Genomic DNA, 27,015 nt, shown 5'->3' on the forward strand with positions numbered 1-27,015 from the left:
TTAAATCGCTTTGTAAACGTTTATTATTACCATTTCATAAATCTCCCGATTCAGTTGAATAGAGCGCTTGGAACCGGAAGCCGCTCCGCGTGACGTCACACTTAACAAGCGGATAGCTGAACTGGATAAACTAAACTGGCTACAGTGTATTTGTGTGAATGAGTGTGTACGGGTGTTTCCCAGTACTCAGAAAAATCACTTTTTATTTTGACCAATTGTTAAGTTTTATGTCCACATTTTAATTTTATATCAGGAAAACTTGGATGAACAGGACTGTGTTTAAAGCAGAGTAAATGAACTGATTACTAAGGGTTTCGTCAAATCTTAACCCAGCAGATGCGTGTCAGAATATTGCTGAATGAATATAAATGCATTGACCAATTGTCAATTTTTATGTTCTAAATGGCCACATTTTCATTTTGAATCAGGAAGAAATGTGATCATTAGTTTGCAGAAGTACTAAAACAGATTAATTATATTAATAAATCAAGACTGGGCATTTTCAGCTAATATTAATTTAATGCAAGTTTTTATATATATTTCTTATGGATTTTAGTTTACAATAATAACAGCCCTGTTTCAGGCACACAATTTGATGATCACTGACACCACAGTGCTTAATTCTAACCGTGTACAACCTGCACTCCATTTAGTACCATTAGGTGTGAAAGTGCTGCCACCTAGTGTGAACACACTGAACATGCAAAGGTAGAAAGCTCATCTGACTTCTGTTAGTAAGAGAATTTAAAGGGATAGTTCACCCCAAAAATGGGAATTACAATTAATTTACTCTTTTCCCCAGACCACTGAAGAAGTAGCAGACTTTTTTTTTGCTTCAATAGAACAATAAAGAGGATTGAGCTGAATCTGTGGTTTTACGAGGCAGGGAGCTCGCGACCACGTCTATATTTGATATATCGAACTTCTTGAGCTGATGATAATAATGTGTGCATGATTACTGGAATGTCTCGGTCATTGGATCCTTTCAGAAAGAAAAGGACAAATGCTAGAGTGAAGCGCGCAAACAATGGGGAAGCCAAAAAAAAAATGCACAGGAGCAAATTGTTTCGGTAACCTGAATCATAAACAAACTGCCATGTTTATCATCGCCTTTTGGACCATTATGAGCTGGGAATGACAGAATTACTCTCTAACAGAGGCCCCGTTTACACTAATGTGTTTTCGTTTTAAAACGCATAAGTTTTGCTACGGTTACGCCATCCGTCCACACTACGCCGGAGTTTTTAAGCGCCGAAAACGGAGCGTTTCGAAAACGTTGGAGAGGCCGTTTTCATTCTAAAACGCTGCTGCTCCCTCTCAGTGTGGATGGGGAAAAACGGAGGCGGGGCTGCAGACATTCGCCTATCTAATTGGGGCTTTTCCTCAATATTAAGTAGCCTACACACACAGTTCAGTCTCGTATCCTCTCCCTGTAAGTTCAGACTTCGCAAGTTTTGATATAGAAAACAGACCCTCGAGAACACGTCCCGTAAATCTTCAAAGGGAACTGTGTACTTTATAACCTTATTCACATTATCCTAGCTACGTTGTTTCACTTTCTCATCAATGTAGATAAGTAATGTCAAATTTATAATTTTCGTAATTAGAAAAAAAAATTACATACTAACATCCAGGAAAACTCCCGATCAAAGATATACGTGTATATGTGTATATCTCTGGCTTTGTGTATATTTCTGGCCATAGTCCTCCACTGTACCTTGGTCCCACATTCATTTCAAAGGAGCGCTACCCTGTAGCAAGATGGCGGCGCTATTGACGCATTCCGTCCAATAGACAACAATAGGCCAGGCGACATCTAATGTATATATCTATGTTACAATACTTGTTCATGCTAGTTATGTAGTTAATACAGACATTCATTCTTAGTTCTTGTCAACTCGCGATGCATTAACTAATGCCGAGTGATTTTAGCCCTGATTTGGACTCGCCGACAGCTTTTAAAAATGCCTAAAAATCACATTCAAATTGGTGCTCGTTCATGCGAGTAACAATCATACAGTGTGAACTATCAAAGATGCGATCTGAGACAATCACTGATGAGTCACTGACACCAGTTAAATATTTGCCATGCTAAATGTGTTCTGATTGAACAGAACATTGGCAATTACCTACAGCCAATGGGAGAGCAGCATCTAGGGCAGCAGGAATTGGGGGGACCACAACATCAACAAGCATGGCCTCGGGTTGAGAAGAGGACTTCTTTTCTGTCTACTTTGTAGTGAACGGTGCCATTGGGACGAATGGTGCCATTATTAACGCGAGACGACGAAAATACAATCGCAAACCTCTCCTGTACTCTGACCTTCCCATTGACCTTATTCTCCGCAGACGAGCGGGCGCTGCCATTTGAATCTTTTTGGCTCGAGACTTCCGGTCTCATTCACTTCCATTAATTTTTAGACATTAAAAACTGATCGTTTCGTTGTTTGATGTCGCAAACTGATATTTCCTTGTTGTATTATTCTACTTGGTCTGTATAGTCATGCAAACATTTGTTTGTAGAGCAAGTAGTTTGACCGTTTTTTGCCGTTTATTATTCCTTGTCATTTCTCCCAAAGGCGACTGAAACGGAAGTTCTAAGACAATCGTGAAAACAGGCGCACTTCCGCATTTTAGAATAAGGGCTGTTTCTCAATATGCGTTCTTCAGCGGTCTTGCGTCCTTGTGTTCTCGTGCAACGTCATCATCAGCTGCCCAAGTTCAGTTCCAATACTCAAGACCGCAAGTACGGAGGACGCGTGAAACTTCCCGGATGTGTTCTTGATATCGAGGAAGCACTGATGCAGACTTGAGCACCGAACTCGCTCTGGAAGTCCCAGAAGTCATTGCGACTGGAGGTGGGAAGCCCTGCATTTTATTTAGATTTATTATTAAAGTTCAGAGATATCACTTATTTACATCGGGAGTTTCCCTAAATGAAACAGTGAAAGTAAACATTACCATGAACATCTTAATAAAGGAACAAACACATTAAGGGTGTTTGTTTGCTGAAATTCGTATTAACATCTGTTTTATTCATATTGTGCAACATAGATTTATAATGTTTTTATGCAAAATATATATTTTTAAGAGGGGAAAAACAATAAATCGTTGTATGAAGGCTGAAATGTTTAAATAATTTCCATGTAAAACATGTGAAGGTCACGTGACCATCAGGAAGAACGCAGCATCCCATTTCTCAAAGGACGCATTCTCTGCCCTCACGGTCTCCTGAGTTCGTTCTTCTGAGGACACCTGGCAAGACCGCTCTCCACAAGAACGCAAGTCCGTTCTCTGCGTTCTTGGAATTGAGAAACAGCCCATGTCAATACTTCAGAGCTCAACTTTATTTGAATCAGTCAAGTGTAAGCGAAGAGCACGACGTGACCAGAAGAGGGCGCGCAAGACTAATGAATGGAGAGGGAGGGAAATGTTACCTCTCTCTAACCGTCATCTGTTCTCACTTTCTCCTGACCTCCTATCTTCTGAGTGCATAAGGCTCGCGCAGCTGACCCTGAAGGCCTGAGACTCTGGTCGCAAAGCAAGGAAACCTCATAAACCTTTGTAGATCAGATATGCCTCCCTTCAGGGATGCCTTGGGTAACGCTTAATGGCTTAAAACGGTCTAAACAAAGTGCATGAAAGGGTTTATATGTTGATTCATGTTCTAAGATGTACCTATGGGACAACTATAAATTTGTTCACATAAGACATGACCTATAAGTTTGCTAACTATTAGATTTCTTGACTGAGTGATCAGACCACATCACACAGTTGGTCATTAGTGATTTATAATTAGTGCTTTGATATAGTAGGTAAATATCCAAACGGTATATGGGTACTTGTATTAAAAATGTCAAGTCCTCACTGAAAAATGAGGTGTAGTTATGTGCATGACCTGATTTTAGAAGTATAAAAGCTGAGCATTACTGACCTGGGGTCTGTTCTTCGTACCTCGCTTAAATTATCTAAGATGATTTGGCAGATCCTGGATCTGTTCATCTGGATAACCGATCTCTGGCTAATTTGGTTCTTCAAACAAGTTCGTGAATCAGATTAGAATGTCTGGATAAACTGATCTGAGATCGCTGCGTGTGTTGTGAAGGACAGATCTATCGATCCTCGAAATCATGATCAGCAATGCAACGATTGGCTGACGGCACAGCAGCGTAATGACATCATCTGATTAATATTCAATTATCCATGTGAGCAAAATTACATCAAATTAGCAGTAAACAGCTTGTTAAATATGACACGCAATAACCTTCCACATTTGTTGTGAGCTGCAGGCTTTACACTTTCATGTGTCAAGTGTATTAATCATGTGTTTCAATGCATATCAGTGTATTTCGTTGTACATTTAGTGAAGATTTTCTTTATTATAGTAGCCGTTTTTTTAATCGGTGTAAAAAATAACTGGTTGTTTACAAAAGCATTTGGATATTGGTAAAGGCGTCTGCAACTTTGGTGAAGCATCAAATCACTGGCATATTTACTATCAAAACATGTTTATGACTGCATAAATGTATTATTGCTTTTTTTTTAAAAGTCACATATTGTGCATTTCTATTATACACAATTTGTTTTAAAGCGATTAAAAAGTTCTTATCAATAAGTTTTCTCTTTGCACCACCAGGTGGCAGTCTTTGTACTTTCATTTCGAGGGTGCAGATTGCATAAATTTTTATTAATATGTATAACTTTATTTATTTTATTAATAACTATAACTTTATATAGTTAAAAAATATGTACCATTTTCCCAAGTGTATAACTAACGTTACTACTGTAAGAAAATATCAGAATTGGGATCATACTATCTGTATTATCTTTGCTTGAACTAAGCCGATCTAATCCTGCTTATATGAATTGAACCTGCTCCCGATCAGGTTTGAGCTAGCAGAACTGTTGCTATGACAACAACTCTCGGATCAGCTTTGAAGAACGAAACGATCCTGGATCGTGTCAAATCGTCAATATCCAAATCCAGCTAACTGAGTAATCCACGTACGAAGAACGGACCCCAGCTTTGAGCTTTTCTGACTTCTGTATACTGAGGTTGGTTGCCTAAACAAAGGATAAAGTAAGGATTTTGTTTCTGTTATTTGTCGTTTGTTTATTCCACTTTTTCACTGGATTTTACTTCCTTAATAAAAGTGTATTTTATTACTTTTCTTCAACTGGAGTGGACATTGACTTCATTTCCCAGAACCCATCAAGTTACCCTCTGTGGTAAAGTATAAATCAAATTTATTCTTTAGCAAAATCATTCTAAAGACGATCCTTTTACAAAACTCTAGCTAAGAAATATAGCGAAGGGAGGATCCTGGTTTTTCTTTGTTTAATTAGGGTGATTAAATAAAGGTGATCCAGCACAACTTGGACCCAAGAAATGAAGGAAAAACTAATGGAAATTAGTTGACCCGTGTCTGTTTGACGTGTCATCTGAGCAATACCACAACCGGGTCCAAAAAAAAAAATGGTTAAGAGAAATTGCTAATTTCCTTCAAAAGCCAGGTCAACAAACTAAGCACATTTTCTACTCCAATAAAGGCTGAATTCTTTCTCATTATGAAGTTAATAATTAAATGTATACTACGTGACCTCACGTTGTGTCCATGTCACTTCACGCGCATGTTGGTTGTGAGATGCAGTGTGAAAACATCTGTAACGCGACAACTGAGCAATGTGCAGTCTGAACATATTGATAACAAGCACGAATTTGGGTGTGAATAATGCATTAATAAACGTTTAATAACTGCTCTACAAGCATTGTTCATACTTGGTTCGTGTTAGTAAATACATTAACTAATGAAATCTTATTGCAAAGTCTGATCAGAAAAATAATACAAATTTTACAGGAGGGCAAATCATTTTGACATCAGCTGTACACCACACACCCACCGTATTTATCTCGGAGTCCGACCGTGCATCGAAACACTCCACCAAAGGCCACGTCCTCCCCAAAGATGACTGAAAGAGAAGACAAGCTCATGTTAGAGCAGCTGAAACACAGGAGCGTCAGAGAATAAAAGAGGCAGATTTCTGCTCATACCTGCGGTCGGGTCAATGGACAGAGTGTTGTCCAAGGCGCTGGTCACAGACTGGAACAAATTCATCTTCTGTGTTGGGCCTGCCAGTCAAACACACAACAGGGAAATCAATTAACAGCATTTCACCTTATTAGTATAATTTCAGAAAAGTATTATTTACAAATTCATTCATTTATTTTCTTTTCACCTTTGTCTGTTTATTAATCTAGGGTCGCAACAGCGGAATGAACCGCCAACTTATCCAGCACATGTTTTATGCAGCGGATGCCCTTCCAGCCTCAACCCATTCACAAACACACACTACGGACAATTTTAACTTACCCAATTTTATTTACAAATTCTTAATAGGGAATTCATATTAGTTTTCCAGAGATGGGATGCAGCTGGAAGGGCATCTGCTGCGTAAAACATGAGCTGGATAAGTTGGCGGTTCATTCCGCTGTGGCAACCCCAGATTAATAAAGGGACTAAGCCGACAAGAAAATGAATGAATAAATAAATGAATATTAGCAGCCAATGACTGTCAAATCCATACTTGCAAGCGATGTCAGACCTAATATTCAAAGTACTATGGTAAACAATATTGTAAGTGTGTCACTGGATGGATTTAGGAATATAAAACCAACTTTACCTCAATCCAAACCTTTTTCAGTTTCTCTCTTCTGTTGAACAAAAAAGTAGTTACTCTGAAAAAATGTTAGAAACCTGTAACCATTGACTTTCATAGAAGAAAACACAAATTATCTGGAGTAGAACAGTTACAGGTTTTCAGCATTTCTCAAAACATCTTCTTTTGTGTGTAACAGAAGAAAGAAACAGGTTTGCGACAAGTAAATATTGAGGTAAAGTTAGTTTAATATTCAGACATTCCTTTCAGTGACACACTCTATATCGTTTACCATGGTACTTCTGGTACTACCATGATCATTGGCTACTAATATGATTTCCCCATTTAGAATTTGCACGTACTACTTTTCTGAAATTATATTTATCAAGGAGAAATGGGCAAATATAAATCCAACTACACCCCAATGCATATATTACAAAAACCTTTGAGATCAGTGGTTACAGATTTTCAGCATTTCTCAAAATATCTTCTTTTGTGTTTAACAGAAGAAAGAAACTCAAACAGGTTTAAGACTAGTGAATATTGAGGTAAAGTTGGTTTTACATTCACACATTTCTTTCAGTGACACACTCTCTCTGTATGGTTTACCATGGTACTTTTGGTACTACCATGGTCATTGGCGGCTAATATGATTTCCGTATTAAGAATTTGCATATAATACTTTTCTGAAATTACATTATCAAGTCCTAATGGGTGAATATAAAACAACTTTACCCCAGTGTAGAAAATACAAAACCCTTTGAGGTGAATGGTTACAGGTTTTCAGCATTTCTCAAATAAATTTTGTTTGTGCTCAACAGAAGAAAAAACTCAAACAGGATAGCGACAAGCGAAGACTAAATTATGACAACTATGTCTTTAAGTTTAAAATTAATGCAAAAAAAAAAAACACCTCAGTGTTAACTATTAACTCAAGCCAGTCTGAAATATCATCAATAATTCAGCAATAATAAGAGACTTAGATGTTTTAAACAGACAATGTTCTAGAGAGAAAAACAGTCATTAGTGAACTTTCTGTTTACTTGTTTTAGAGTTTTTTTTCTGTTGAACAAAAAAGTTACTCTTAAAAAATATAAATACCCTGAAGGTCAGTGGTTACAGGTTTTCAGCATTTCTCAAAACATCTTCTTTTGTGTTTAACAGAAGAAAGAAACTCAAACAGGTTTGCAACAAGTAAATATTGAGGTAAAGTTGGTTTTACATTCACACATTCATTCAGTGACACACTCTCCTTATTGTTTACCATGGTACTTTTAATACTACCATGATCAATGGCTACTAATATAACTTCCCAATTCAGAATTAGCAAATAATACTTAACGTTATATGAAATTATAATGATCAAGGAGAAAGTCCTAATGGATGAAAACCAACTTTCCCCCAATGTAGAAAATACAAAAACCTTGGAGGTAAATGGTTACAGATTTTCACCATTTCGCTAAATATCTTCCTTTGTGCTCAACAGAAGTAAAACTCAAACAGGTTTGCGACAAGAGAAAATTATGACAGAATTTTACAACTGTGGATGAACTATCTCTTTAAGTTTAACATTAACGTTACTGTAAAAAAACAACACTTTAGGGTTAACTATTAACTCTAGCAGGTCTGAAATATCAATCATAATTCAGTCATAATGAGAGATGAATGTCATTAACTGATGTCATTAGCACACTGAGACTCACTGTAAAGTGTAAACAAGGGCATTTACCGTACTGAGTGGGCACCGGGTCGGGCTGGTATGTGAAGTGCGCTGCATGTCTCCTCTGCGCCCGCGGCTGGGCTGTGCAGTCCGGCGACCGTTTGAGCAGTGTTAAGCTCAAACTACCGTGCACTCCGCCAGTGAACCCCGTTAAACGAGACTTCACACACGAACTTCTTAAGAAGAGCCGCGTCGCCGCCATTGCGCTGGAAACCGTGCAGGAAAAGCGCGCTGACGTCACCATTCACATGGACAAGCGCGCATCTGATTGGCTGAAAACGTGGGAGGAGATTTGACTGACACCGTACGTCAAACGTGGTGCGTGTTTCAAAGTCAAAAATGCAGTCTGTCTAGGTAGGATTTGAGACACAGACACGATATATTAAAGGGCCAGTTCACCCAACAATTATACTTTAAGAGATAGTTTAAACGTAGGGGTGTCCAAACTCGGTCCTGCATAGTTTAGTTCTGACTTCCTTTAAGACATCTGCATGGAAGTTTTTAGTATACCTTGAAAGAGCTTGAATAGCTGGTTCAGGTGTGTCCAATTGGGGTTGGAACCAAACTTTAGAGGACATATTGGGCCCTCCAGGACTGAGTTTGAACACCCCAGGAAGACATCTTGATGCGTTTCTTTTTACTGGTGAAGATATTTAGAAGAATGCTGAAAACCTTTAAACATTGAATTCCGTATAGAAATACAGTGGGATTATTGGTTGCTGGTTTCCAGCATTTTTCGAAACATCTTCATTTGTGTTCAACAGAGGAAACACGTTAAGGTTTAAAATATGCACAGGCTGAGTAAATGATGACATAAATACAAATTTGGCTAAACTACCCCTTCAATGTTCTTGATTTATTTGTCATTTCTTAAATCCAATGCTCTAAAACACGTAATGTGAAATATTGTTTCCATAAACCAAACCGGGACCCATAAATGAGGATTCTTCTATCATTTACTCACAAGCGGATACAAAAACAAGATAATTTGAATAATGTTGTTGCCGAATTTAATGGTTGTAATGTAATGTGTATTTATATATCGTATTTATTGTGTATACACTCAAAGCGCTTCACAATCTTGGGGGGGGTCTCGCCACACCACCACCAGTGAGCAGCATCCACTTGGACGATGAGACCGCTGCCACAGGACAACAGCGCGAGAGTGCTCACCACACACCTGCCACAGGGGTAGTGGAGAGACAGTGATAGAGGCAATTTGTTGGATGGGGATGATGGGTAAGGGGTGATGGGGGGAATTTGGCCAGAACACAGAGATTACACCCCTGCTCTTTACGAGAAGTGCCATGGGATTTTTAATGACCCCAGAGAGTCAGGACCTCGGTTTAACATCTCATCCGAAAGACAGTGTCATAAGAAACCCCTGACAATTGGGTCTGCCTGGGATCCTATTGGTTTACTAGAGTTGTAAGAGGTATAGTTTGTAACTCCTGATATATATATATATATATATATATATATATATATATATATATATATATATATATATATATATATATATATATATATATATATTTATCAGGCGTTACAAACTATACCTCTTACAACTCCAGTAAACCAATAGGATATATTGGCGTATACACATATATATATATATATATATATATATATATATATATATATATATATATATATATATATATATATATATATATATATATATATAGATGCAGTGAAATCTCGTTTAAATTTATGTAATTTAAGAGTGTTATAATAAAATAAAACTACTTAACTTACTTCAACTTAAATTCTGTATTTGGTATACTGATGTACAACTAAAGGCATGTGTAAAGCTTTTATTTTAGATAGCCTACGACGTGCTACCACTTCGTATGCAAATAAATGTTACATATAAATACATAAAAACATTAAAAAGGCATCATTTAATGTTTACAAACGTTTCAATTATTTTAACTATGCATGTCTTTAACTTATATTTACCGATAATAATGTCATTATTATCATTAATGTTGTTAAATGTCAAGACTATAAGAGAATAGACTATAAAAAGCACCAAATATGATTATAATTGCACTTTGGAGAAGTACAATAGTTTTTGAACAGGCATTCAATGCAGATGATCCATTGGGGTCCTTGGGGGACTTGATTGCAGGGAGGACACGATTCTCAACGGCACTCACTGACTTTATGGTGTCATCTTCAATATACTGTGGCATTAAGACTCACACAGAACGCAGGTTGAGCACCCTTTGCTGGTTTCAATAACACCACCTCCAAAAGCAACCTAGTTTTCCCATGTGGTCTCCCTTCCAGGTACTGACCAGGCTCAGCCCTGCTTAGCTTCAGTGAGCAACCGGTCTCGGGCTGCAATCAGCTGCAACATTCTTCAAAATATCTCAATAGTATCTGGATGCAGCCTTTATGATGCAAGCTGAGAATGCATCACTCAGCAATGCAATGTCAGACTCAATGCACTCAATGTAGTGAGTGACGTCACTGTGACAGGTAGGGTTAGGTCAGCGCATTAAAAAGCATTGGATGCAGCTCAGATTGCACTGCACCGAGTCTGCAGCCAGACCTCTCTCAAATATCTCATCAGAAGAATCTCAAACAGGTTTGCAATGGCTTTGGGGAGAGTAAAAGATGACAGTATCTTCATTCTTGGGCTTCCAGTTTGGTTTATAGAAGCATATTGTTCCACATTATGTGTTTTCAAGCATTACGGTTTAATAAATGACAAAAAAATGTGACCTTTTCTGAAAATGCTGTGAAGTTTGCTGTTAAATTCAGTGCTGTTATTCAGTGGAAAGGTAGAAAATGATCAAATGTTGTTTTTATGGTCATGTCTTTCTCAGCACAAGGGCCTGTTCAAATTCCTAAAGGCACAGAAGTGCTGCAGGCCGAGACGTGTGATTGGTCAGTTCCAATGTCGCAGATTTGGTTTTAACATGATCAATGGATTAATGGATTTAGCCTCTCTTCTTTATTATTATAATATAAGTGCACAGTTATATTTACTGCAATTGTATGCTAATTGCATGTATATAACATACACACACAAAGTAAAAAAATATCTGTAAATTAGCGGTTTTCCATATTTTGTGATTCATGTTTTTACTTTTCCCAATTTATTTCTGCTTTTGAATTGCATTATGGAAGCTTGATCTTTCTTCCAACAACTTTTAACCTTGAAAAGTTCTAATAAAGTGACATTTATTACAATTTTTAATAGTTTATAGTGCTATATTGTGTGGGTTGGTGGTGTATATTACGCTAATAATACCCTTTAATAAACTGTCAACAAATCTTCTGTTATTTCACAGACTTACGTATCTATATTCATTCACTCATTGTTTTGTCGGCTTAGTTACTTTATTATTCCGAGGTCACCACAGCGGAATGAACCGCCAACTTATGCAGGAAGTTTTTAAGAAGCGGATGCCCTTCCAGCCGCAACCCATCTCTGGGAAGCATCCACACACACACACTCATACACTACGGACAATTTAGCTTACCCAATTCACCTGTACCGCATGTGTTTGGACTGTGAGGGAAACCGGAGCACCCGTAGAAAACGCACACGAATACAAGGAGATCATGCAAACTCCACACAGAAACGCCAACTGAGCCGAGGCTCGAACCAGCAACCCAGCGCCCTTAGTGTGAGACGACAGCACTACCTACTACACCACTGCTTCGTCCACTTATCTATATATTAGTTCTTATTCAATATAATTTCTCCAACTATTCTAAAATGTCAACAAGTGTCACTTTGTTAAACAGTAAAGTTGAATTTTCAACATTTAAAGCTGACAAAGCAGAGATCAACATCCCATAATGCAATTCACAAGCGTGAATAAGCAGAAAACGTGTTTAAAAAAATATATAAGGAAAAGACGAAATAAACTGACATTGACTCGGCCTATTTACATTTCCCTCCTATTTTTTTGCCTAAACGAGCCACTGTCATATATTGATGATCTGGTATATGCCTTCTATCAGCTTGTTAAGTGTGACGTCACGCGAAGCGGCTTCCGGGTCCAAGCGCTCTATTCAACTGAATGGGGAGACTCATGAAATGGTAATAATAAACGTTTACAAAGCGATTTAATACTTTCGAAAATCACGATCGCAGTATATATGTCCATGCCTAATATCCGATGGCCAGAAACTGATAAATTAACTGATTAAATAAAGCCCAGAGATTGTTGTGTACACTATGATTTTATGTAAAATTAACTTTAATGTGTGATAGGAATAAAACGTGATCATAAACGAATGATTTCTCCACTCAAATGAATGGCAGCTTGGACCCGGAAACAGTATTACATACGTCACAAACACGTCACCACTTAACAAGCGGATAGATGATTTGTTTTTCAACAATTTCTTCCTGTTGTTTTCTCTAAAATAATCTGTTACCAATTTAAACAACCTGTGCCTGTGATTTTCCATGATTGCGGCAACCCTGAATAAATGATTATAAGTAGTATAAAATTAAAACTCTGAACTCGAATTTTGCGACAAATAAACTCAGAATTGCAAGAATGGGAAGTCCTGATTACAGTCTACCTCTTTAAGACTCTTAATACCAAATCGGGAATTTCATGGAAACCTATTCATTCTGTCATCTTGAAACAGTTTGGGTTAAGACCTCTGAAAACAATGTGTAACCATGCATAAAGCAAAATGACTCCCAAGACAACAAGTTATAGTTAAAAAGACAACAAATAGACCCCACCAGATTTGTCATGTACTTGACAAGGTATGTTTATTCATCACGTACACTTTCTTAGACTACATCGTATATTCAAAACAAAAAAACAGAAACAGTAAAGAAGAATTGGAAAAGAGGCATGTAGAATGAAGTGATAATGTGGAAGCGGTTTTGCCTGACATCTTGTATGCGGTGGGGAAATACTCCTCAGTGGTTTTGAGTCCTGTGGGTTTGAACGTCCTCTTCATTTCCACAGCGTCTGACTGGAGCTTTTCACACATTCAGAAACATCCAGTTTCCTCCCGCTGTTGCACATCATGGCTAAATTCTGCAGAGACAGAGGCTAAAGGTTAACGATGTCATGAAATTAACATAACATTTTAGTTTTAAGGAGATCTATGAGCTAGTGTGCTCCAAAACAGTGACAAAATATGGTCACTTTATTTTGATGGTCCATTTGTTGAGTTTAAGTTACATTGCATCTACAAGTCAACTAATTCTCACTAGATTATAAGGATTTGTTAGGTTAGGGTTGGGGTTAGTGTAAGGTGACATGTACTTGCAAAGTGTCTTATAGTCAGGTAAATGTCTGTTTAGCAGCAGTATCAACTGATATTAAGCAGACAGTCTACTAAGGCCGTAATCACACTACGTACAGTTGCCTCGAACCGGGTCAAAGCACGCTTGCCCCCCCTCCCGTCTCCCCCGACGGCCCGCACTCACATTACAATCGGGTCTGGGCACGCTTACGTCATCGCTGCTGCGCTGTTCAGTTAGCGCTCTCGCTCAGCACAGTGGAGATTTCTCTTGTTATATTGTTTCAGTCGGTTTGATATGCAGTGACATGCAGTCAAATATTTCACCAAACAGTCCTTAGGGATGCGGGGACACGCAGTCAGATATTTCGCCGAACAGATCCGCCACTTTTGGCGCTTATAAACAATCATAAAGCTCTCGTGCTGCAGGAATGAGGAGGTCTGCTGAAGCCGCGCAGCTGTCGTGCAGTGAGGGGTTTGCGTATTTAATAAACTACGGCAGTTTGCGTTCACTGAACAGTAAGATTGATTAATAAATCATATAAAAAGTCACGTCTCGCTTTCAGTTTTGGGCTTTGGCACATTTTGCACTCACATTACAAGCGTACAGCACCAAAGCCCAAGTGAGCCGCGCTCAGGCCCACCTCTTCCAACCACCCCAGGGCCTGCCAAGTGAACTGTGCCAGAGCCCGAATCAGCGCACTCACACTTCTCAAACGATCCGGGTAACGGGCCTGTGCACAGTTCGGATAGCATAGTGTGAGTACACCCTAATACTCAAATGGACCATCAAAATAAAGTGTTCCCCAAAATTTGCATTTAGAGCAGTGTTTCCCAACCCTGTTCCTAAAGGCACACCAACAGTACACATGTAACCTCTCCCTAATCAAACACACCTGAAATCAACTCATCAGAACATTAGAAGAGACTCCAAAACCTGAAGTTAATGGGTCAGATAAGGGTGACATCCAGAATATGTACTGTTGGTGTTCCTCCAAAAACAGGGTTGGGAAACACTGACGTAGAGGATATAAATCTGATTTAAAGATCCAACGCTTGCAGTTTGTCACTTCTGCATAAATAAACCAATGTTTTCTGTTGACGTCACCTCATCAAATCTTTTGACCAATCAAAAGCTTTCTAGTGTCTGATATGCCCCTTTTATGTCACTAGCAGTCTTACTGGCAGAGCTGTGATAAAACGCTATTGGCTGTTGGCTGTTGAGGAGCGACTCTATGCCCCGCCCTCTCTGGAATTGAGATTACGCCAAACATCGAATTTAAAAAAATGCACATTTCAAAGCACTTTGTGGGAGTGCCATTCATTCATTTTCCCTTGGCTTAGTCCCTAATTATTTGGGGTTGCGACACCGAAATGAACCGTCAACTGTTTTATGCAGCGGATACTCTTTCAGCTGCAACCCACTACTGGGAAACACCCATACACTGTCACATTCACACACCCTTATACATTACGGCTAATTTAGTTCATATAATTCACCTATAGTGCATGTCTTTGGAAACCCACACCAACATGGAGAGAACATGCAAACTCCACACAGAAAAGCCAACTGGCCCAGCCGAGAATCAAACCAGCGACCTTCTTGCTGTGAGGCAACTGTGTTAAACACTGAGCTAATATACCACCTAACAAGTGTCGTCTAAAAGCCAAATTATACTTCTCAAAGTGCCCCATCACATACCCCTGATGCACACCTCTCCAAAAATGTAACTGCACATTGCAATGACACAAAGTGCAAGATCTGTGATTGGTCAGTCATCACGCGCAATCTACTACTTGTGCTGCACAATAATGAGACAATATGCAAAACAGTGGTTGAGAATGGTGAGAAGTTAACATTGCTTTCTGGAACACACACTGGATCTCTCTATACTTGTTGTGGATTGAGAATGACTTACGCTGGCAGCTCTAGCGATACTGTTTGGAGACTGAAGAGCCACCAGTTCATTGAGGATCCTCTTAAAATCACTGGAGGACGTTTCTGCTGTGAATAAAGGACACAAAAATAATTAAGCAAGCAATAATCAATTCCTTTGAGAATTTTTAAACAAACTTCAGTTTGTTCCACTGAAAAAAAAAAGTGATTAATGGCACTCATGTTTATGACAGATTTATGACAAGTGATGTTTTCTCGGCAATGTCAAATATCTCAAACAATGTCATTCTTGCGTTTAAAACAACATAACTAAGCGAATGACACTTATGCAGAGTTCAGACTGCATGATTTCAGCCCCGATTTTGACTCGCCCACAGTTTTTGAGAAATTGCAGACAAATGCTTGAAATCACATCAAATTCCCTTCAAAAACCAGGTGAGCAAAAAATTAAAGGCTTCTTTCTCGTTATATAGTTAATAACAAAAGATATACTCAATTTTTTGGCTGTGAGACGTAGCTTGGACAAAGTTGTCTGCGATTCTTCCTATTGTAAAGTCATGAAGTGTGAAACCCCCTGTCGCTGATTCATCTTACAGTGTAAACAATGCAGCAAGAAAACGCTAGCGCAGACAGTCATGCAGTGTGAAAACATCTGTGACACGACTACTTTGAAAATCATGCAGTCTGAACACGGCATTAGCGACAGTTGTCATAAGCATGGAGAAAATCTCATTCATATTCATGATGTGTGATAAAACTCCTTCAAGTTAAAGTACTACCTTAATAACTTTAACTTAGAAGACCAGCCAAGGAAAACTTTTACAACAGAAACTAACCTACTGTAGTTAATTAGTGATTAAATCTGCATTATTAGACACCAGTAAATAATAATTGTACACATTTTTGATTTATGATGATTTCACACACAATTTATGATCGCTTTTAGTAAATACAGGATTTCTGCAGGTATCACCAAGTCAAATTTAAGACCTTTTTAAGAGCATTATGAATGAAATATCAGACATATACAGGGCTAAACTATAAAGATTGTTTCTAAAGCTTTAGCAGAATTTTTTTACTTGCCCCCACTAAACAAATGTAATTAGCCATTGCTTAACACATTTTAATAATGTGTCAAAACAAGCAGACCCCAATTTTTTTTACACATCTTATTGTTTTTTTAAAGATTTATTTTAGGCCTTTATGGATTTTTCTATAACATCAACAACATTGGCGGTGCTAGTTTTTGGACCGCTGTCGTCAATTATTTTATCAGATAAGCTCCAGATTTGGCTTCAGTGCTGACTAATCTAATGTATATGCACAAATATAATATTGTAGAGCTTCCTATTAAAAATATGAATTTAAAAGACGGATTAGTGAGGGGTGTACTTATATACGCTGAGCACTGTACGTGCATTTTCTTTGCCTTCAATAATAAAAAAAAATATTAGATTAAATACATTAAATAGAAAATTTTCTTAATTTAACAAATATGATATTGATTGTAGTAACTGAATGGATTAAGGATGTTTTTTTTATTTCATTTTAATTTCATGTTTCAGCTAATAATAAAAAATCAAATAAAAAAACTATTATGATTTAAATGTATGCACAACAGGTCAGTGCCCCAGCCAAATATTTTCTATAAAAAATTTTTTAACAAATGTTACTGCAAGAAAGATGATTAAACTATATTGATACATAGATTTATAATAGATTTATAGTACTGTTAAAACATTTTTGAGATGGATTGTTGTCGACCCGATTGGGTAGCTATACATGGACATAGGGAAATAAGACCCGTTTAAAAGTATTTAAGACAATATTTCAGTTAATTTAAGGGTGCTTTCACACCTACACTTTTGTTTCGGAACGCATCTTGTTTGCCCAGTTAGCTCGGTTCGTTTGGCATATGTGAACAGGGCATATGGTGCTCTGTTCCGCGCCAAAGTAATCGCTCCGAGATCGCTTAAATGAGGTGGTCTCGGCTCGATTGAAACAAACCTCTCACCCCTCCCCACCGCATCTCTCCTCAGACACGTCATGCACTCGCTCCCTGTCAATCACCACCAAACCACCACCTCTCCTGACAGCTTAGCGGGACACTGCAAAATAAACCCTGACACTCTGACCAATGTGAGGACAGTTTACTCGCACGTGACTTGTTTTAGCTCTTTTGGTCCGATTAGAAACTTTGCAGTGTGAAAGCGAACCGCTCCAAGCGCGGTTATATGACAGTGTTTTATGAATATGTAATAGGCATACGGCTATATGAAGAGAGAATTATGAGTAGGGCGGGAAGTTTTGTGAGTCTCCGGATGCCCGCAAACGAGTGATGATCTGCCGGTAATCTCGCGTCTCCCTCCCGGTCCTCAAATAGGCATCGTCGCGCACCCTTCTTACCCCTCCCCACCGCATCTCTCCTCAGACACGTCGCGCGCACCCTGTCAATCACCACCAAACCACCACCTCTCCTGACAGCTGAGCGGGACTCTGCAAAATAAACCCTGACACTCTGACCAATGTGAGGAGAGTTTACTCGCACGTGACTTGTTTAAGCTCTTTTGGTCCGATTAGAAACTTTGCAGTGTGAAAGCGAACCGCTCCAAGAGCAAAGAGCAACAATGTAACAATTGTAATCTCTGTTTCGGAACAACTGAATCGATTCACAGGTGTGAAAGCACCCTAAGATGTTCTGAGGGCCCGCTGTAATGTTGATCTGAAATACCTGGCTCAGGTGCAGGTTGTGGCTGTAGCTGCAGGTATGGATGATCGAGCAGCTCTGCAATGGAAATCCTTTCTCGAGGGTTGCGAACTAAACATTTCTGAAACCCACAACACACAGACTTTGAGCACATCACTGTGAAACTGCTGAGGACATTAAATGCTGAACCACTGCTCACACCTTCAGCACATCCAGCAGGTCTTTTTCGGGAATGTCAGGGAAGTCGATCTCGTGGGACGGGTCGATAATGGCGTGGATTTTGCTGATCTGATTGGTGATGTTCTGGAATGGAGTCTTGCCGTATGTCATGCAATACAGGATGCAGCCCAGAGACCACACGTCCCCTTTAGCACTGATCTGAAAACAGCAGAGAGACTTTGTGATCTGCTGTGATATGAGGGCTGCACAACGTTATGGTGATAACAGCACGTGCAATATGCGTATCGCAGACATGTGCGATAAATTACAATCATTTCATGCATCGGTTGTTGATAAAAATGTGACCAATCATATGAGCCCTTGCTATTTTGACCCCCACCACCCCAGAAGTTGCTGTTCTGCTATTAGCTGGAGCAGCCCAAAGGTGAGCATTATTCTTGTATGGGATTGTAGTATTTTTACAGTCATTAACTCTGAACAACCTATTTATTTGGTTAATGATCAGATAACGAGCATCAGTTTCAATTCAAGATGATGACAAAAATGAACCCCACTTTTATTCTAGCCTAACTTTTATTTCTGCACTCACCTTTGACCCCGGCTTTCCATTGGAGGACGTGTCTTTAATGGCCTCCGGTGGCATGTAGTTCAGAGTTCCGACCTGGCGAAAGAGAAGAGTGAGTAACTAAATGCACAATGATCAAGTGGAAGACTAATCCCTAGATCAGTGTTTCTCGATCGGTTTGGCTTTGACACTCACTTTTTCCCTTATCATTAACCCCTTAAACTCTGCAGACTCGGTACCGGGTCTGTGACGTCAGCAACTTTCGCTTTCAGATTTAAAGGGCTAGCATTGCACCAGACCCCCGTAAGTGGTGTCGTTTGAAAGTGTAGAATCTATATTTTATGCACATATGCATCACTTTGGTTTTTATTCTACAGTTTAAAAGTTATTTACACTTAAATACACAGTATTTTGGATACCCGAGCTGGGTATTTTACATTGGTTCATTTTCATATTTTTTTAAATGACACATGTACAAGTTATAGCTCAAATGAAAGCTCTTGCCGTTGCTCATACAATTCTAGCATTATTTTTACTGAATTATATTCATATGCCAAACAGTTGTCGAATGAATTGTGGTGTTTCCATGGTGCAGATATGTAAACAATACATTTATGATCAATAAGCAGCCCCAGATAGCACAGACAGCTGTCATCTCTCACCTTATGCTGTGCCCTTCAGGGCCATTCTCCTCTGTTTTTGAGGTGATGTGCATAAGTAATCCTTTTATATGTCTGACGTGGTCCAAACACAGTGAATTATGTTTGATCAAACAAAAGGATAGTGAAATATGTAAACAAGGATCGGTCTCTGTGGCTTGTACAGCACCTCTCATCAGTTGGAATGCAATAGCTTTTGCATAGATTATGGTGGAGACATTTTTCTTTTTTCTTATGATTACAGACATGTGCAGGAACCACCAACATTAATTACAGCACGCTAGACCACACAGAACCTAAAAGATACACAAATTTGAGTTTATAAAAAGAAAAATACAAAAAGCGCCTTTTTTAGGTGTTTATTATAACACAGACGACATATACAGTTATTTTAAACACTTTCAATAGTGTTTTATGAAAATTCAAAGGGTTTTCATTAAAATTATACTAAATTTTTGCATTTACACCTCTGGATTTGGGAAGCTTTTAAAACACAGGGGGCGCTCAACCTTTGGTCTGTGTGAATCCTAATGCCCCAGGAAAAGTGATGGGGGTACTATACTGTCAGTGGGCGCCGTCTTTTCGATGAGACGCCAAACCGAGGTCCTGACTTCTCTGTGGTCATTAAAAATCCCATGACACTTCTCATAAAGAGTAGAGGTCTAACCCTAGTGTCCTGGCTAAATTGCCTCCATCAGCCCTTACCCATCATGACCTCCCAATCATCCCCATCCACCAAATTGGCTCTATCACTCTCTCAGCTCCACCAATAGCTGATGTGTGGTGAGTGGCACTGGAACCGTTGTCCTGTGGCTGCAGTCGCATCATCCAAGTGGATGCGGCACACTGGTGGTGGTGTGGAGAGACCCCCCTCAAGATTGTGAAGAGCTTTGGATGTATGGCCATAGACAGTAAATGCGCTATATAAATACACATTACTTTGCAACCCACTCGATTTGCTTCTGTGATCCACTTGTGTCTTGACCCACCAGTTGAAAAACACTGCTCTATATCTCAGTTCTTGCATACCTGCGAGTCCTTCATGATGCTAGTCACATCAGGCTGAATCTGGTTGGCGATTCCAAAGTCTATTAGCTTCAGCGACCCATCCACTATCAAAAAATTGGCTGGCTTTAAGTCACTGTGGACGATGCCTTTAAACAAAAGATACAAAAAGAAAATGTTTCATTAAAACAGGAAATGCTTGAGCACAAAAAAAACTATTTATGATTTTTCAAAAACTATTTTAGCCAATATGGAGTGACAGTTTGGCCTAATTTAAAACTGATGCAAAAGTAGTTTACACTAAGTGACCATTTTAAAAGTGAAGATCTTTATTATTCCTTAGAGTAAATGTTCATTTTTCTGTAATTATTTAGTCGATATTCCAGATATTTTTGTATAGAACAATTATTGTTACAAACCATAAACAAACCGTTTAAAGTAAAAGGTTGCACTAATATTATGACTATTATTCAAATCAAATAGGAAGACAATAACTGGCTTTCCATAGTAACATCAAGTGAATCTTTTTAAATTTCGCAAAATATTCAGAGTTTATATAGATTTACATTAGCCTTTTTGTTTTTAAGAAACACACTACATACACTACCTGACAAAAGTCTTGTCGCCTATCCAAGTTTAAGGAACAACAAATAATAACTTGACTTCTAGATTACACTTATTTTACCAAAATAAAATATGATCATGCCTTGATTTTTAATGATTTATTTAGGACAGTAAGGTCTGACTTTGCTTAGACAAATGTCTTGCCACTTAACAGAAATAATGTCCAGTATAGAATATAAAGTCCTGCTGCAGTGGAGACAGAATGAATATTGTGTCTGACTCCATCATGAGCTTGGAGGACTGCATCCATACATCTCTGCAATGACTCAAATCACTGATTAATAAAGTCATCTGGAATGGCAAAGAAAGCGTTCTTGCAGGACTCCCAGAGTTCATCAAGACTCTTTTGGATTCATCTTCAGTGCCTCCTTCTTCATCTTACCCCAGACATGCTCAATAATGTTCATGTTTGGTGACTGGGCTGGCCAATCCTGGAGCACCTTGACTTTCTTTGCTTTGAGCTTTGATGTGTTGCCATCCACTCTGCAGATCTCTCACACACCCCCATACTGAATGTAACCCCAAACCATGATTTTTCCTTTACCAAACTTGACAGATTTCTTTGAGAATCTTTAGTTCATGCTGGTTCCAGTAGGTCTTCTGCAGTATTTGTGATGATTGGGATGCAGTTCAACAGGTGATTCATCAGAAAAATCCACCTTCTGCCACATTCCCAAATGATCAACTAGAAGTCAAGTTATTATTTGTTGCTCTTACAACTGGGATCAAGAACAAGATTTTTTTCAGGCAGTGCAGAAAAGTAATAAAAAACATGCTACTTTGTACTGTATAAGACTTGATTATGATTAACACCTACATGTTAATCATCTCTTTATTTGCTTGATGAGATCATTTGTATGTCGCTTTAAATAAAATAAATTTTAAATATTGTATTTATAGCATAAGACTTATGATTGCATTATAATTAGACTTAAAGGGACAGCTCATCTAAAATGAAAATTTCCTGATCATTTACCCAAATAGCTCTAAACTGTTATAATTTTATTTACTTTTATCGAACACAAAACAATACACTCTGAAGAACTCCAGAAAAAGCAGCCACTGACATCCATAATAAGAACAAACAAAACACTGGAATTTAATCAACAGCTGTTTTTTAGTGTTTACATTTTTGGATGACCCATCACTTTAATGTCATCATTAATGTGATATCCAAATTCTTGTCTTGTTTATCATGACTAAATCCCTGCGTAATGGTATTCACTGTCAGTGGCAAAACGTCCAAAAGCATTGCCTGTGAACGATCATGATCTGCATTTGCAATATTGCTTATATCAGCTGAATATGTGTGCTGTTCACCGTGTTTGTGGATGGTGTGCACAGCCTCCAGCATGTTCCTCCAGTAAGCCTTCCTGTCCAGCGGTTTGACGGTCTTGCGGTTGCGCAGCCAGGTGTTCAGATCCAGGTGTCCGCACTCCATCAGCATGTAGATGTAGCTGCTGGTGATCTCACTGAACAGCAAACACATCATCAGACACGTGGTCCCGTATAAATGTGAACGGCCTGTCCATCAAGTCAACGCACTCACTAGTCATAGAGCTTGATGATTTGGTCGCTGTACTGCTGAAGATGATTCAAGTGCTCGATCTCATTCTTGTAGCTTTCCACCGCCTGAGCATCGGCCTCCTCCAGATTCACATATTTGACAGCGTACACGTGCTTCTTATGGTCAAAGACCTGATATACCTGAAAACAAAAACAAACCCCGCTATTCACGTTAATCTGGAATATAAAAGAAAGCTCTTTTCTGAGATTGTTTTTGGACTTGTGGGGGAAATTAAGCAGGAATAATAAATGATGACAATTTTTTTTTTATTTAAGGCCATGTCAGCAACAAAGGTTATTTTCATTATTAAATATACAGTCAAAACAACAAACAAACGAACACATAAATTAACCAAGATTTTACCGTTAATACATGATAAAAATTCTAAAAATAAAAATACATTCAGGGCTTTACATTAACTTTTTTTGATCACCAGCCACAGTGGCTAGTAGTTTTCCAACGTTACTAGCCACTCTGCATTTTCACAAGCCACAATTTTGTTGTTGGTAAAATATTTATATATGCATAAATATGACTTTGACATGCTAAAATTACTTGATTTAGATTTTGTGTTATGTCCACATGCCTCCTCATTCATTTCACGTTTTGTGTGTCGTGTATGAGCAAATGGGTCACAGTTTCATAGTGTTATGCATGACTTTTCAGAACTCAAAATTAAGGATTTACCTAATTTATCTCTGACCACACCAAACAAAAATGATTTCTTAGCCACAAATTTTAAATGTGTCAAACAAGCTAAATAAAGCTGTATACTATACTTTTTATTTAACAAAACATTTATTTTAAAAAAAACAAAGAAAAACAATTGACTTTTAAAAATAATTTGGTAACACTTTAAAATAAGGTTCATTAGTTAATGCATTTACTAACATGAACTAATCATGAACAACACCTGTACAGCATTTATTAATCATAATTGAACATTTACTAATGCATTATTAACAATCAAGTCCGTGCTTGTTAACATTAGTTAATGCACCATGAGTTAACATGAACTAACAATGAACAACTGTATTTTCATTAACTAACGTTAACTAACATGAACAAATACAGTAGTAAATGTATTGTTCATTGTTTGTTCATGTTAGTAAATGCATTAATTAACAGTAACTAATGAACCTTATTGTAAAGTGTGACCAATAATTTTTGTCATGTATTAAAATACGCACAGTACTCTGTCCTCGCTAAAGGTCTCTCAGATCACCAGTTAACTACACATAAACGGAAAGTTAATCTCATATGAAAGCAAATGTTGCTGTAAAAAATTATAATTAAACCATATAAACAAAAATAATGGAAGGATGATCACACGGTTAAGGCCAATTAATAATCTGTTCAAAGCGAAAGCAACCGGTGCTGCTTACAAAAAGACATATATGGAGCTCTTGAAAGCAGCAAGACTGTGTGCATTAGCATTACTTTTTTGCCTGACTATTTGAAAGAAATCCGATTACAGTTGCGTTCCAGGCACGCATGCTTTAAGGAAGGAAAGAGGAGCGCGCACGTGCTTTAAACAGTCGCGCGCATCACATCAGCTGTTAGCGCAAGTGATCATCCTCTCATTCGGTTTTCATTTGCTTTCTTCTGCTCGCGCGAATGCAATTTTTTTGTTAGTCGTGCTGTTTCTCTATTCTAACATCACATTTGCATGCATATTGGGTCATTCTTATTGTCGAACCCTGCTTTTGAGAAAACCACAATTTAAAAATTATTTTCAACCAGCCAAAGTGGCTAGTGGGAGTGACTGTCTAACCCGCCATAGCTGAAATCTACCCGCATTTGGCGGGTGTTAATGTAAAGCCCTGTATACATATATTCTAGTGACACTTTGCTAAAAATGTCCTTAGAGTTCATTTAATAAAAAAAGCCTTTTGCAGTCATTAAAAGGAAGACAGTCCAATAATAAACATCAGTAATATATTTATTTATATATATATATATATATAAATAATAATAAGTTCTTTAGTGTTCAAAAGAAGAAACTCATTAAGGTTTATAACCATTTGAGGGTGAATAAATTGTGAGTACATTGAATTCACCCTTTAAGTGTCAGCAAAGTGTATAAAATGCAGAATATATGAAAAGAATGCCACTTTTTACACACCTTACTGGATCCTCCTCTGCCGATCATCTTGAAAATGAAGAACTGCTTGCCCTTAATTGTTATGGATTCATTTGAGAAGGCTGAAGAAGGAGTCTGTGGGTGAGACGTCACAGATTGTTGAAAATTATTTTTATGTTGAATCATCATAAAAATATCATTTTAATAAAGTCAATTCTATATGGCCAGCCAGGTGGATTTTTAAATCAGTACCAGAATATGAATACTATTGTTCTTTTTTTTTGTTTTATTGTTAATGTCCTTTAGATAAAATGTTTATTTTTGATATCTTATTTCTTCTTATTATTATTGATTAGATTTCTATCAGAAATAGAAATTCATTACGTCAAAATATTTTTTCATCTAGTAAATACTATATAATAATTTAATGATCATACTAATATAAGTAAATATAATTCTTAATCTCTTCAATCAGTAGTTAAATATTCCAATGATGAGTAATGCTAATCAAATATAGTTGCATACAGCAACTTCTCACTAGTTAAATTTCTCTTCTCAGTTCCTCACAAAATCAGCTGAATTATTACAAGTAAAAATGCTACATTTTATATTAATGTCACAAATTATTACCTTAAAAAAAGAAAGATACAATTTTTAACATCAAGAAAATCAGCTGATTAAAAGCTGCTTGCCTACTGAAAATTTAATTGTTCACATCAAAAGTTCATATTAATGAAATCTAATTAAAATCAAACCACAAAGGAGAGACATTAGAATTGTACTATCTAAGATTGGATTTCTCTGGGATTTTTTATTTTTTTTAGAAAACTTAAACAGTTTTACTAGCTTAAAAGTTACTAGATAGATAGACGGACAGACGGACAGACAGATAGACAGATAGACAGACAGATAGATAGATAGATAGATAGATAGATAGATAGATAGATAGATAGATAGATAGATAGATAGATAGATAGATAGATAGATAGATAGATAGATAGATAGATAGATAGATAGATAGATAGATAGATAGATAGATAGATAGATAGATAGACAGATACTGTGGATAGACAGACAGACAGAAAGGTAGGTGATAGATAGACAGACAGACAGATGGATAGATGGATGGATGGATGGATGGATGGATGGATGGATGGATGGATGGATGGATGGATGGATGGATGGATGGATAGCTAGATGAGTATATAGATAGAGATACAGTTGACAAAAGATGGATGGATGGATGGATGGATACAGTAGACAATGGATGGATGGATGGATGGATGGATAGACAATAGATAGATGGATGGATAAATGAATAGATGGATAGATAGATACAATAGATGGATAGATAGATAGATTGATAGATAGATAGATAGATAGATAGATAGATAGATAGATAGATAGATAGATAGATAGATAGATAGATAGATAGATAGATAGATAGAGAGATAGATAGATAGATAGATAGATAGATAGATAGATAGATAGATAGATAGATAGATAGATAGATAGATAGATAGATAGATAGATAGATAGATGGATGGACGGACAGATGGACGGATGGACGGATAGATGAACTGATAGAGTAGATGGATGGATGGATGGATAAATAGATAGATAAATACAACAAAGGGACAGACAAATACAAGGATGGATAGATGGATACGATACAGACAGATGCTGTGGAACTGCAGTCCTTTTCTAATGATGTCAGTTTGACGAATTAGCCACAATATGCATATGAACGATAAGTGGAGGAGTGCACAAATTAAGCCCCGCCCCCTACTCAATATTCCAAGCAATCTCTCAATCATTATAAGTGTGTGTGCGGCTCTTCACCTGCGTGGGAGGCTGGATGTAGGACACACCGCTCTGAGGCGTGCAGGGCAGCGCAGTCGGACACATTTTCTGAGCCGTCGCTGGAACAGACACAATCACAGGCCGCTGCTTCACCACAGGAGTCACAAAACTACCCAAGAGGAGACAGAAAACATGGTTTACATATACAAGTGCAAGGTTTTACTCGTGTCAAATTCCCTGGCATTAACGTACTAAAAAAAGCTAAATTTCCAGGACCTGAACTAAAACAGATGTGACCACCACAATTAAAGTT

The 27,015-nt window shown here is 37.8% G+C and overlaps 2 protein-coding genes across 5 annotated transcripts in view; both read right to left on the minus strand.

The window, feature by feature from the left end:
* The window catches only part of bckdhb (branched chain keto acid dehydrogenase E1 subunit beta), a 90,715-nt gene extending 82,121 nt beyond the window's left edge, over positions 1-8,594 (minus strand). Inside the window, 3 exon segments of the mRNA NM_001080653.1 lie at positions 5,902-5,970; positions 6,053-6,130; positions 8,387-8,594. Of these exon segments, the coding sequence (NP_001074122.1) occupies positions 5,902-5,970; positions 6,053-6,130; positions 8,387-8,579 (340 nt within the window). The 5' untranslated portion in view covers positions 8,580-8,594.
* Positions 8,595-13,104: 4,510 nt separating this feature from the next.
* ttk (ttk protein kinase) overlaps positions 13,105-27,015 on the minus strand; it is a 35,097-nt gene continuing 21,186 nt past the window's right edge. For 2 of the 4 annotated variants that reach the window (XM_068213887.2, XM_005157833.6), the window contains exons 16-25: positions 26,742-26,871; positions 24,942-25,034; positions 22,799-22,956; positions 22,570-22,721; positions 20,650-20,774; positions 18,986-19,057; positions 18,418-18,594; positions 18,241-18,337; positions 15,532-15,614; positions 13,105-13,404 (exon numbers count right to left, since the gene is read on the minus strand). In XM_068213887.2, coding sequence (XP_068069988.2) covers positions 13,321-13,404; positions 15,532-15,614; positions 18,241-18,337; positions 18,418-18,594; positions 18,986-19,057; positions 20,650-20,774; positions 22,570-22,721; positions 22,799-22,956; positions 24,942-25,034; positions 26,742-26,871 — 1,171 coding nt within the window. In that variant the 3' untranslated portion in view covers positions 13,105-13,320. 4 annotated transcript variants of the gene reach the window in all.

Source organism: Danio rerio, chromosome 16 (assembly GCF_049306965.1).
Source record: "Danio rerio strain Tuebingen ecotype United States chromosome 16, GRCz12tu, whole genome shotgun sequence".
NCBI lineage: Eukaryota > Metazoa > Chordata > Actinopteri > Cypriniformes > Danionidae > Danio > Danio rerio.